Source organism: Mandrillus leucophaeus, unplaced genomic scaffold (genome assembly GCF_000951045.1).
Source record: "Mandrillus leucophaeus isolate KB7577 unplaced genomic scaffold, Mleu.le_1.0 Scaffold723, whole genome shotgun sequence".
Classification (NCBI taxonomy): domain Eukaryota; kingdom Metazoa; phylum Chordata; class Mammalia; order Primates; family Cercopithecidae; genus Mandrillus; species Mandrillus leucophaeus.
The window spans coordinates 1,187,721-1,199,689 of NW_012107842.1; the positions used below are offsets into that span (position 1 = coordinate 1,187,721).

General features: G+C 50.0%; 1 protein-coding gene across 1 annotated transcript; it reads left to right on the forward strand.

The window, feature by feature from the left end:
• Positions 1 to 6,803: 6,803 nt before the first annotated feature.
• On the forward strand, positions 6,804 to 10,957 carry DBX1 (developing brain homeobox 1). Its single transcript, XM_011965407.1, has 4 exons — positions 6,804 to 7,170; positions 7,833 to 7,934; positions 9,878 to 10,080; positions 10,542 to 10,957. Exons 1-4 carry the CDS (start codon positions 6,804 to 6,806, stop codon positions 10,902 to 10,904), a joined length of 1,035 nt encoding a protein of 344 aa, XP_011820797.1. The 3' UTR covers positions 10,905 to 10,957.
• Positions 10,958 to 11,969: the final 1,012 nt, after the last annotated feature.

The following is an 11,969-nucleotide window of genomic DNA, read 5'->3' on the forward strand; positions in this document are numbered from 1 at the left end:
GTGGGGTTTAGAAGGGTAAACAAAAAATAACCAACCAGCACAGTTACCAAGGAGGCAGGAGGGGGCTTCTCTGCAGGGATGTGAATAGAATGGAGGGTAAGCTGGCAGAAAGGAACCTCTCTGTCTGATGACCATCTCTTTTCTCTCTGCAGTGGGAGGGGAGGTTGATGGTAGATAAAGGTAAGCAGGCAGGCGATTGTCTTATTTCTTTCTGCAGATGGAAGCCGGCATTTGGTCTTGAGGCCTTTGTGTAGTATAGTAATACCATAAATAAAGCTATTTTCCTCATTTCTTACCTATGTAAGAGAATGTCACATTCTCTTATGCCTCCCTCTCCCTTCCCTACACTGACTAAGTGGAACTGTAGAGCAGGCAAAAGTCCCTGGAGATTTCTCCTTCTCTCTTTACTGCATTAAAATCTAAGCCTCAGCCCCAGGCAAATAACTCTCCAGCAATTTAGAGGCTCACACAATACAGAATATTTCCCTCTCAAGCACTGGCTCATGGTTCAAAACAGCCCCTCTGATAAGTCCCTCCTTTGGCCAAATCAAGACTCCCTACCTGTTAGAAGAAAAAATAATTTTTAAAACTAACTTTCACTACATTATGAAGAACTAGTAGCTTTGCCTCCAATCCTCCCATGGGTGTCTACCTCTTTGTCCCAACAGGGCAAATCTCTAAATCTCAAACGGAGACAAAATGAGCTTTGATGTTTAGAGGCAAGGATGTTTCTCCCGCACTCCTCCAGTTTACGGGTCCTGATTCTAAACATAATTTCTTTTCCTTCTGTTGGTACTCAGAAAACAATAGCCCAAAATATGGCGCTTTGGCATGCTGAGTGCTTTGAACAAAAGAGACTGAAAGTCCTCAGAAATAAGCCTCAGACACAAAGTCGCTCACTGACCTTCTTCTGCCTCTCCCACTTCTCCTTCTGAAGTACAGGGAGTGAGTGGCTTGCTCTGAAATTCCCTTATCTGACTGAAGGAAGTTCTTCCAAAAGAAACACAACTATCTTCAGCCCCCTCCCTAAGAATCTCATCAAACCATCAGGGAAGATTAATCACTTGGGAAAGGATTGCAAGTCATCACCACACCCAACAAGCTCTTCTTATTCTTCTGGAGGCTGCTCCAAAACAGCTTTTAAAAAGAAATTTAAAAAAAATTTTTTTTTAGAGACAGAGTCTCAATATGTTGCCCAGGCTGGTCTCAAACTCCTGGACTCAAGTGATCTGTCCACCTCGGCACCCCAGAGTGCTGGGATTACAGGTGTGTGCCACTGCACCAGGCTAACTTTTGTTTTTTTAAGCAGAGATACTTATCTACATCATAAGACAACCTTCATTCACAGCACAGTTCTGCTCCTCTTGCCTTGGACAAAAGCAGCCCTTTCAGAGAAAGATTCTATACCCTTTCCCACCCAGCACCAATTTCACCTTCATCCAAGCCTCTTTAACCAGAAAATTCCAGGAGAGAACATCAATAGTTGCAGCTTGGGGTTAGGGGAAGGCAGAAAAGGCAAGAGAGGGAAAAGATGATGGAGCATGGCGTGGAAGGGGCTCATTGTGGCACTCCGCCAGTAACCAAAGCAGCTAAAAAGTGAGGCCCAGGACAAGGGGAGGGGGCCAGGGAAGATCCCCTCCCACTTCTCACCAAGAACTGGAGAGGAGCAGTAGGCAGGGCAGCCTGTTTGAAGGGAGCGATGTGGACCAGAATGGGAGGGTGGCGTGACCTCCAGGCTTTTGCTCTTGGTACCCAGTGTATCCTGAGACCCCAGGAATGAGAACCCAGTGTGTGCAGTCCTCCCCAGCTGGCAGATTTGCCTTAGGCCTCTAGAGTACTCCACTTTCCTCCCCTCCACCAAGGCAGCACCCTAGAACCTGGAGGTGCTGTCCTTCCTGTCATCACATTGGGCTCAGGGGCTGGGAGTTGCTGGGCCCCTTCACAGGCAACAAAGAGTTGAGGGTTTTTAAACCTCAGGAAATCAGATCTGAAAGGGCCCTTAGAGAGCTTTCTAGGGCAACCCCTTGTTTTACCCATAGGGACACCGAGGCCCAGGAGACAAGAACATTTTCTAAAGACATACAGTAAAGTGAAATGCATCCAAATGTGAGTTAAAAGAATATTTAGATGCTGGAGGATCACTTGAGGCCAGGAGTTGGAGACCAGCCTGGACAACAAAATGAGACTCTGTCTTTATTATTATTTTCTTTTTTAAAAAAGAAGAATATTTAATCCTGCAGTCTGTGAAAAGCTGGTTAAACAAGGAGAAACAATGGCTATGTTTAAAAAGCTTTAAAAAGGAGCAGTATGAAATTAATTTCCCAGACAAGGGGGCAAAGATAATGATAGAGAGAGAAAGCACTCAAGGCTGGGCTTACCAAAATTTAATTTTGATTATTTTGAACGGTCTCATATATCTTTGGCCCAACATGGTTTTAATATTGCTGGGGCAGAGGGTTGTCCAAGAAGGTAGTTAAAGTAAACTTTCTCCAAGTCCGCACTGCAAGCCCTGTGCCACTCTACAGAGATCCCCTTTCTTCGGGTTAAAAAAATATAATAATAAAAAAAAAAGTAAAAGAAAACACCAAAAAAACCCACACACACACACACACACAAACAACACACAGTTAACCACCTGTCAGGGCTGAGGATACAATGAGGCTCCTTGAAAAAGAGCTTTTCATGCATGCGTAATATATTTGTTCAGCTATTCACTTAATGAAGCTGATAAATGTGATGCAAGACAATAGTCAAGTTAATCTATTTAGTAAAATGTTTTGAGACTTTCAGGCTATGTTAAGGAGGGGAGCGTCCGGCGACATTTTCATTTAAATGCGCTCATCTCCTCTCTTAGGCAGCACAAGGGGGTTCAGGCAATCTATGTGAATATAATTTCTTATAAATGTGTCTTTAATGGGTTTAATTCACCCTTGCCAGCTGTTTTGGGGGCTATTTTGTAAGAGCAAAACAAACGTTTCGGGCTTGGAAAGCTAGTTAAAATTAGTTTCGGTCAGCGAGGCCAAGCTATATTTCCTGCAAACCATCTGCTTGATTGGCACAATAGAAGGATTTTCAAGGAAAAAAAGGGGAGTGCGTGTGAAAGGGATGGGGGGTGAGGGGGGAGACACTAGAAAGAGCTGGGGCAGCGGTAGCTCCTAGTGGCCTATTCTGAAGGTGAACCCCTTAGAGCTGTCTTAATAGAGAGGCTTGCAAAGAGGGACTGGGGCGGTAGGAAAGCTCTTTCAGTCCGAGCCTCGCAGCCCTCCTCCTTCGCCTGGCCCGTTAGCTCCCTGCCCCCACCCCCTCACCCCCCCACCCCAAAGCCAGGCGTCGGGCGCTTTTCCCTGTCACCGCCCGGCGTCCGGCCAATCTTCCAAAATGTGCTCTCACTCTGTTGGCTGCTACGGCAGGGAGCGTGGAGGCCTGGGGGTCCGAAGCCTGCGAAGGGTGACCTTAGCGTTGCAGCCTTCCCGAAACGGACACTTGCCATCTTTTCAGAGGGCGGGGAAGCTCACTCCACTCTCTACTTTGTAGTGTCCGTTTCGCCTCGCTTGCTGGCCTTAGCTTATCCAAGAATTCCAGGCACGGCCAGCACTGGAGAGGGCCGCACTGCTGCTAGGACTGCACTGCGCCCAGGGCAGCAACATGCTCGCTCTCCCCTGCGATGGGGGAAAGGAACCCCCAGAGTGCGTTCCGACACGCTCTTTCTACTATCCAAGGGAGGTTTCGGCAGCTTTGGCCACCTAGGCCCGGGGAACCCCAGCCGGATCTGCTGCGGCGGACCTTAAACCGCAAACCAGGGCCTCCGATTCTCTCTTTTCCCCTCCCGTCTTCTTTTCCCTTGAAAGAGAAATAGACAGCTCAGCCTTGAGACAAACACTGCGAGTGATTTCTCCGAAATAAACTTGAAGATAACGACATAACAATGAATGGCAGGACGCATGAAACCCCACGGGCTCAGGTCAAATGGCATTAGTCACAGGTCTTAGCAGCAGCCGCCGCGCCGCGCCGCGCAACCCCTTAGGCTATCGCGGAGTTTGAAAAGACGCGTTCAAGGAGATCACTTAAAGTAAGATCCTTTCGTCCAATTTCTTGCTTCCCTAGGATTTATTTTGCCTTTTCACGGGCGGCCAGCCCTCGCGCCCTCGCCCCCGCCCTCACTTTTCCTCTTTGGCGCTTTAGGAATTCTTTAGGAGGCTGTGGAGACCGACCCCAGGAAACAGGGTCCACGTGGATCGCAGCAAGGGGTTGATCCACCCTCCAAAAAATGGCAGGGTAGATTTTTAAAACCCGAGAAGTTAGTAGCAGTTAGTCTATAGTGAGGCAGAATGGCGGGGGCTTGGGGCGGGGGCTAGGGGGTGGCATGAAGCCTGTCAACGGGCAGGAAACTACACCCCGGCAAACGCCCCAACAGGGAAGGAGGAGGTGGGAAGGGCTCACGCTGACTTCAAGTTCTTACCGTTCCCCCCCTCCAAAAAAACAAAATCCAAGTTGATTTTGGCAAATATAGACTATTCTGGTCATCCGGAAGACTTGGACAAGCGCTTCACCGGTAGGGAATCAAACGTCCTAAAGCCCCCGGAGCGTCCTTCTGGGAACTGGCAATTGCCCAAGTCCTTAAGACGCGGAGAGAAAAAGGGGTGGGGGGCAGAGGGAAAGGGAGTGGGAAAAGGAGGGAGGTGGGCCTGAGGAAAAAAGGACAGGAGAGGAAAGGAGAGAGCCAGTCTTATTGCAGTGGGAAGCTTTCTCGTGGCAAGGTTAAAGTGCAGGAGTTCAGATAGCTTATACTTTTCTCACATATGTTATTGCAAACTTCAAAAAGAGGAACTTCTGACGTTCTTCGACAGATCTCCCTTTTCCGTTTCCAGGGAGGCGCTTCCCATATTTAAATAGCCCCTTATTTAAAAGTTGTTTCTTTCCTGATTGGTTTTCTCCCGCTGCCCATGAGCGTGAGCAGTCTTGGGCTCAGAAACTCCGTACTTACGTCATCTTCTAGCATTAATTCGCCTCTGGAGCCGGGCCCTAAATAACTTTTTAATTTGAATCAAGGGAGAGTTTTAGCGGGCTCCGTTTCTGGTTTAATGTGATATAAATCGCAGATGCACTTTTATTGAATGGTTAAAGCAGCGACATGGAGATCATCAACACAAAACACCCCGAACAAAACCATCGAGAGAAATAAAGCTGGTTAATAAGATTTTTCAGAAAGCTTTGTGTTAAAAAGCAAAAAGGAAAACCAGCTGAAGGTGACAGTTAGTTCATGGTTAATAGGATCAGGGCGGCCTGGCGGGGCTGCACACTTCTCTTTGGGGAGGTTCAGCCACACTAAAGAGATGAATGGAACATTTAACACATCTGTTATCTCGCCGAACAGAGAAATGGGGGGAATCGAGTCTTAGTGCCACCTCAGCCCCAACCAGAGGAAAGCGAAGGGACTGTCTCCAGGAAGATTCTTGTTTGAAGCCCCACATTCAGAGGAGGCTTTCCTGGGGTGGACCAACATTCTTGGGAACCGCATCCCTTCCCTCTGGTTTTCACGTGTTTGTGCGTTGTAGTTAATTAAGAAGCTGCCAAATCTTGGGCCAAGTTAAGCGCCCCGCAAGTTGTAGGGTTCGCTGCTAAGACTTAAAATGTCAGGGCTGTGAGTTTCAACTTAAAATGCCGAGAGCTCTCTGTGGTTGGAGAACGGCCAGCATAGCACTCACAGCCATTGGATACCCTTGCCGGAGGCAGTTTCCGGTCAGCCGGAGCTGTTTGCAAGCGGAATCCTGCCGCCCCGCAGCCCAGCGCAGCTCTCCTCCGCTCCTCCCTCAAGGTGAGGTGCGGAGAGCCCCTTGCAGAAACTCCTAGAGAAAATCGTTTTCCAAGTTGCCGGGAATTTGAAGGAGACTCGTTTTACTGTTCAGGTATCCACCAACGCTCAAACTCAACCCGTCTCCCGAGATGAAATAACTCCAGACCTCTCCCCCACTCTTACGGACACACATCCAGTGGTCCCAAAGCATCCACTTCCAAGTCTCCCTGAGTCGTCAGAATGGGACTTCTAACACTGATTTCACTCACCCCTACATCTGCTTTACGCTTCAGCTGGATTAACGGATAGGGTTAGAGACCGGAAAGGGACTATATTTTTATGTCCACTGATTTGAAACTTTTCATTGCCCCACCCCCACAAGAGGGAGGGTAACTTTGCTGATAGCCTGAAGATGTATTTCTATGAATATTTATTGATTTATTTTCCAGGCTTAGCGGGGGAGCTGCAAATAAATTTAGTGCGTTCTTTAAATAATTCCTTTTCTATGAGGCAAGATGTCATCTGAAACTTCTAAATAGGCATTTAATTAGCCCGGGTGTTGCTTCGGCACAAAAACCTTCCGCGAGAGCTTTGGGGGCGCACTGTATTGCAAAGAGGCGGTCGATATGCAGAATTGATGCGCGCGGGCCTTTGTTGCCGGCCCATTGTGCGGGCCATGCTTATGAAGACTAATCCAATCATAAATTGCACCCCTGCGCCAATCAGAGAGTCCAGAGCCTCCGGCGAATGAAGCTCGAGTGGAGAACTTTGTTGAACTTCATTGTCAGAGCTGTCACTTTTCAAAGTGCTTTAGCGGGCGGGCCACTATAAAACCATCACCTCGACGGGAGGACCACGGAGGACTCGCAGACGCCCAAGTGGGATTGTTACTTGGAGACGTTTGCTAAGCCCAAGAGAGAGGACACTGCGGGGGCGGGAGGGGCGGGAAGCGAGGTGTTTACCCTCCGGCCACTGAAAGAAGGGTTATTTCGCCCGCCCCGCGCCTACCATGATGTTCCCCGGCCTCCTCGCGCCCCCCGCCGGGTACCCTAGCCTCCTGCGGCCCACGCCCACCTTGACGCTGCCCCAGTCCTTGCAGTCGGCATTTTCCGGCCACTCCAGCTTCCTGGTGGAGGATCTGATCCGCATCAGCCGACCCCCTGCCTACCTGCCCCGCAGCGTGCCCACCTCCAGCATGTCGCCGCCCAGGCAGGGGGCCCCCACGGCCCTCACCGACACAGGGGCCTCGGACCTGGGCTCCCCGGGTCCCGGGAGCCGGCGGGGCGGCTCTTCGCCGACTGCCGTCTCGCCCGCCAGCGAGACCACGTTTCTGAAGTTTGGAGTGAACGCCATCCTCTCCTCGGGGCCCAGAACAGGTAAGCGAGGGCAGAACCCTGAGGGCCCGTTCAGGTACCAGGCATGCGCGGAGTCCTCCTGGCCTCAGTTTCCTCTAGCGAGCGGGCCCCCACACACATATCGGTGCACACACATACGCACGAACTCTGAGACCCTACGTCAGGCAATATGAGAATAGTCCAGTCAATTCCGGGGAAGAAAAGCCTCCAGGCTCTCCCCATCCTCGGAATGAACTGGAGCACACGCAGTCTCATCTGGTGCAGTAACGCTGAGCGCACGCCCCTGGACGTCTGCGTTTCTGCCTTCGAGCTTCTAGGAGAGTTGTTTTTTTTTTTTTTTTTTTTAACTCAATATGATATGTTTATTGGATTAGCTAATATTATAAATCTCCAGTTTCTTTCATCCCCACTCAGTCCTACCTATCTCGTTAGTGCCCAGGATGGAGACTGGGGTAGAGTGGGACGGCGCAGAGAATTATGTTGGGGGCAAAGAAAAGAGTTTTACAGATAAGACAATGTTGGGAAGATTTATTTTACCCTGTCAACATATAAGAAAGATGTCTTTGAAACCAGATGAAGGGCTAATTATATCGTGCGTTCAGTGTGCTATACAATAGGCAAGTACGTAATCAGATTCTTTCTGTCTCCCTCTCTCCTTTCTGCCCCCCTCCCCTGCCCGCCAGAAACATCCCCAGCCTTGCTCCAGAGCGTCCCTCCCAAGACCTTCGCATTTCCCTACTTCGAAGGGTCCTTTCAGCCTTTCATCAGATCTTCTTATTTCCCAGGTAGGTCTTGTCCCCCTTCTTTGCGCGAGGCAGGGCGGCGCCCCAGCCTCGGCCCATTGCTCCCTGCTCCGAAGCCATATTTCTCCGTCCACCCCTCGGGGTTATGCTCTGGTTCAGAGGTTGCGAGGCGTACAACATTCATGAATCCGTCGCGCCAATTTGATGCCCTATTTAGCACAAGCAGTGACTGCTTGACACTTTGCACCAATTCCCTGCTCTACAAATTAGCAGGAATTGTCATGGTCCCAATTTGAGGCGGTTCCCTTCCCGGCGAGGAGCTGTTGGCATCCCTTCACGCCGCCGTTTTCCCACAGAGTCAGTGCACTTGGCCACGATTCCCCACAAAGGTTTCAGCACCATGACCAATTGGTCAGCTCCTCCGGGCAGCCACACACAGACCGGCCCTAGTCCCTCCACGCCGCCGAGAGACACCTACCAGCCGGGGCTAATTTCTCTTTAAGACTCATTCAGGTCTTCGGGCTTTTCACAAGACCACATGGGGTGCCCTCTTGTGTGGGATGCCTAGGGCTGCCCAGGGGGAGGGGGACTAGATCCTCCCCCAATCCCAACTTTCTATTTCCAGCCTGATTTCCAAACCCCTTCTCGTACTCCTTTCTCACTCTGTCTTATAAAACAACGTTGATCTTGAAAAATAAGAAGCAGTTGGAAGAAAGCCCATAATTGTCTCCCAGCCTAAAGGAGCAATACCTTAAACAGCTTCCACCAGGTTTTCTTCCTGTAACCTCACTGATGATTCAAACTATGGCTCTAAAACTCTGCCACTGATCAAAACTAAAAGCGAGGCAGAAGAGTCCCTATAAAGAGAAGAAAAACTGGGTATGGCCTGCGGGGGATGGGTAAAATCACGACAGCACTCCCAAATATCAGCAAAAGAAACAAGCAATTGATTTTTTAAAGGGAGAGAGAGAATTCGCCACCCCCCTCCCCGCCCAGCACCACCACCACCACCACCACCACCATTCACACTGCTGCTAATAATGGAATTTGCTCCCTTTCTCCCTCATCTCAATGCTCTAACAAAAACAACCCGAGCTTTATAAATAGCTTTTCATGTCCATTTAATGAAAACGATTCGGGGAAGAGAAGCCTCTGCCATCAGTATTCTCCCAATGGTCTTGGCCTGCAGTTGTGTTTAGTTTGAAAGTGTAAATCTCTTTTGTCCCAGTAATATATGGCTTTCGCTGCTTGTCCTCAGTCTTTTTCTGTTAGTTCATTACTACACAATTACCATTCACGCTTCATTAGAGTCTCTGTTTCTTTTTGTTTTGTTTTTTTCTTTCGCTTAAAGCGAAACTCTCCCCCCTTTTATCATACCAATACCCATTGGGAAGCAGTCAATGTGCTAATTAGCTGCCACTTTTCATGTATTCGGGCCGAATTCTTTACGTTTCGTGGGGGAGGGGAGGAAGGATTAATATTAAAAAGATGAATACTTATTGGATTTTTCAAAAAAATCTAAATCGGATTTTTCCCTCTATCAAAATAGTAAAGCACCTCATTTTCATCTAAAGAATGCAAAAGCCACTGAAATGATAAAAGCTTAGGGGAGAAACCCAGTGGCCTCGGTTGGATATTTTATTTTTATTTTTGTAATTTATTTTTTCTATTGCTGTTTTAGCTGATGTACGCAGGTTTGTTTCCCTGGGTCCACTGAATGGAAAAATGAAACAGGCTATTGTGGGGGCTATTTTCTGTGTTTCCGTGGTTTTACCTAATCCGGGTTTGCACAGTTGAAAGGGAAAGTTATTTGGGCGGAAAGCGCTTTTCACTCTCGCAGGTTTGTAGGTTCGTGGCCTATTCTCCAGGGGGAGAAAAAGGAGCGCTTTAAAGAGATGAAGGAATCAGAGCGAAAAGCCAGGGAGAGCCGTGTTGGGGATGGGGGGCGTACGCCCACTCACTCACCACCTCCCCCCACCCTGCAGCGTCCTCCAGCGTCGTGCCCATCCCCGGGACCTTCTCCTGGCCGCTGGCGGCGCGCGGGAAGCCTCGGCGGGGCATGCTGCGTCGAGCAGTCTTTTCCGACGTGCAGCGCAAGGCGCTAGAGAAGATGTTCCAGAAGCAGAAGTACATCAGCAAGCCCGACCGCAAGAAGCTGGCGGCCAAGCTGGGCCTGAAAGACTCGCAGGTGAGCGCAGTTCCTCCACAGCACCCCCCGGCCCCGCCCTTCACCCCTTCCAGGCACACCTGTCAATTGCAAGGGTTCGGAAACCGCTTAGCTCCCACTGTACAGATGGGAAAACCGAGGCCTAGAGAGGGAGTGAGTACACGGGCCACCCCCCTCGAAGCTCCGCAGGATAGAACTCTTCTCTCCCCAACCCCACTTCCCTCCTTCTCTCCCAGGCTCAGCGGTCCCCCAACCCCGCCCTTCGGGGCAGGATGGCAGCAGGTGGGGCAAAGGGAACCGCGCGCTGATGCGGGGGCGGAGTCAATGCGGGGATCCACCTGGACTCATTTCTGGGGGTGGGGAGCGGACACAGCCGGAAGGACAGAGCCTGCTCCCCACTCCACTCCCCGCCCCGTGCGTCCCCCGGGGCCCCAGATCTGACCGCTGCTTCCCCCTTCCTCTTGCCCGCCGGGACATCCTAGGTGAAAATCTGGTTCCAGAACCGACGCATGAAATGGCGGAACTCCAAAGAGCGCGAACTCTTGTCTAGCGGGGGCTGCCGCGAGCAGACCCTGCCCACCAAGCTCAATCCGCACCCGGACCTCAGCGACGTGGGCCAGAAGGGTCCTGGGGACGAAGAGGAGGAGGAGGAGGGTCCGGGCAGCCCCCGCCACCGCCTGGCCTACCACGCGTCCCCAGACCCCCCGCACCTGCGGGACTCACGGCTGCCAGAACCGCTGCCCCCCTCGCCCGCGCACTCCAGCAGTCCTGGGAAACCTTCGGACTTCTCAGACTCCGAGGAGGAAGAGGAGGGAGAAGAAGAGGAGGAAATCACCGTGTCCTAGAAGCCGCTCGCACTCCAGAGTACTGTTTTTAAGTGCTTTGAAATTGAAGAGGTGGGGTCCAGTCTGCGCGTTCACTTTTGCCCGTGCCCAGATGCTGCCTCTCTCGACTGTGGAACCATCACCTCGTTGAGGGCGCCACTGGCCCTGCGGTAGCCCCAAAGAGACATTTCCTTCCCAAAAAAAAAAAACAACTCCCAATAGTCCTCCCCACGTAAGTTAACTTTTAAGTTTTGGTCCCAGCCTTAACTTTTCAGCAAGGGCTCCATTCTATTTTGTTTATTGCAAACTGTTTTAAACAGTGGGGTGTCCTATGGCCCCATGGCCTGGACCTTACTGTGAGACAGGCCCTGCTGGTCGTTAGCAGCAACCACCCTATATGGTAGGAAATTTGTTTATGGAGGAGGAAACCGAGTTAGGAGTGAAAACACCAAATCATATAACTAACTCCAACAACCTTGACTGTCTAGATCCCTCCACCTCCCCTAATAGGTAGCAAGGGGCTCCTATTCCACTCCAGTCTCTCATCTCCACCCCCCACCCCACTCCTGTCTCCCCATAGGTGTTCTCTTAGAAAGCTCAAGATTTTCAAAAAGGAAAAAACAAAAACAAAAACAGTATATATATATTAGTGCCTTCTCGTCCAAGGCACAACATACATATTGAGTCTTCTCTGTCACCTTCCAAAAGCTCTCTGGGGAAAGAAGTGAGTTCTCTAAAGGGGGAGAAGTAGCAGTCTCTATTCTTGTATGTGTGTGTTAAAGCTTTTTCTTTTTATTTTCTGTATCCACGGTATACACACCACACACTCTACCTTGTGCCCTTTTGTTATTCCTAGGGAGGTGTTGCTGAGCTGCAAACCTCCTGGGAAATGGGCATGGTGTGGACAGAGAGACCTACACAGCCTCTTTGATTTTTTTTAACCGAACTTTGCTGTCTTTGCACAGCTCTTATGAACTGTACACTATTTTGTACACATGTGTTGTATGAATATTTTATACCAAGGATATTGTGAATGACTTTAAAGGACGGACCAGATTTCTTTCTCACTCTTTTTTTTTTTTTTTT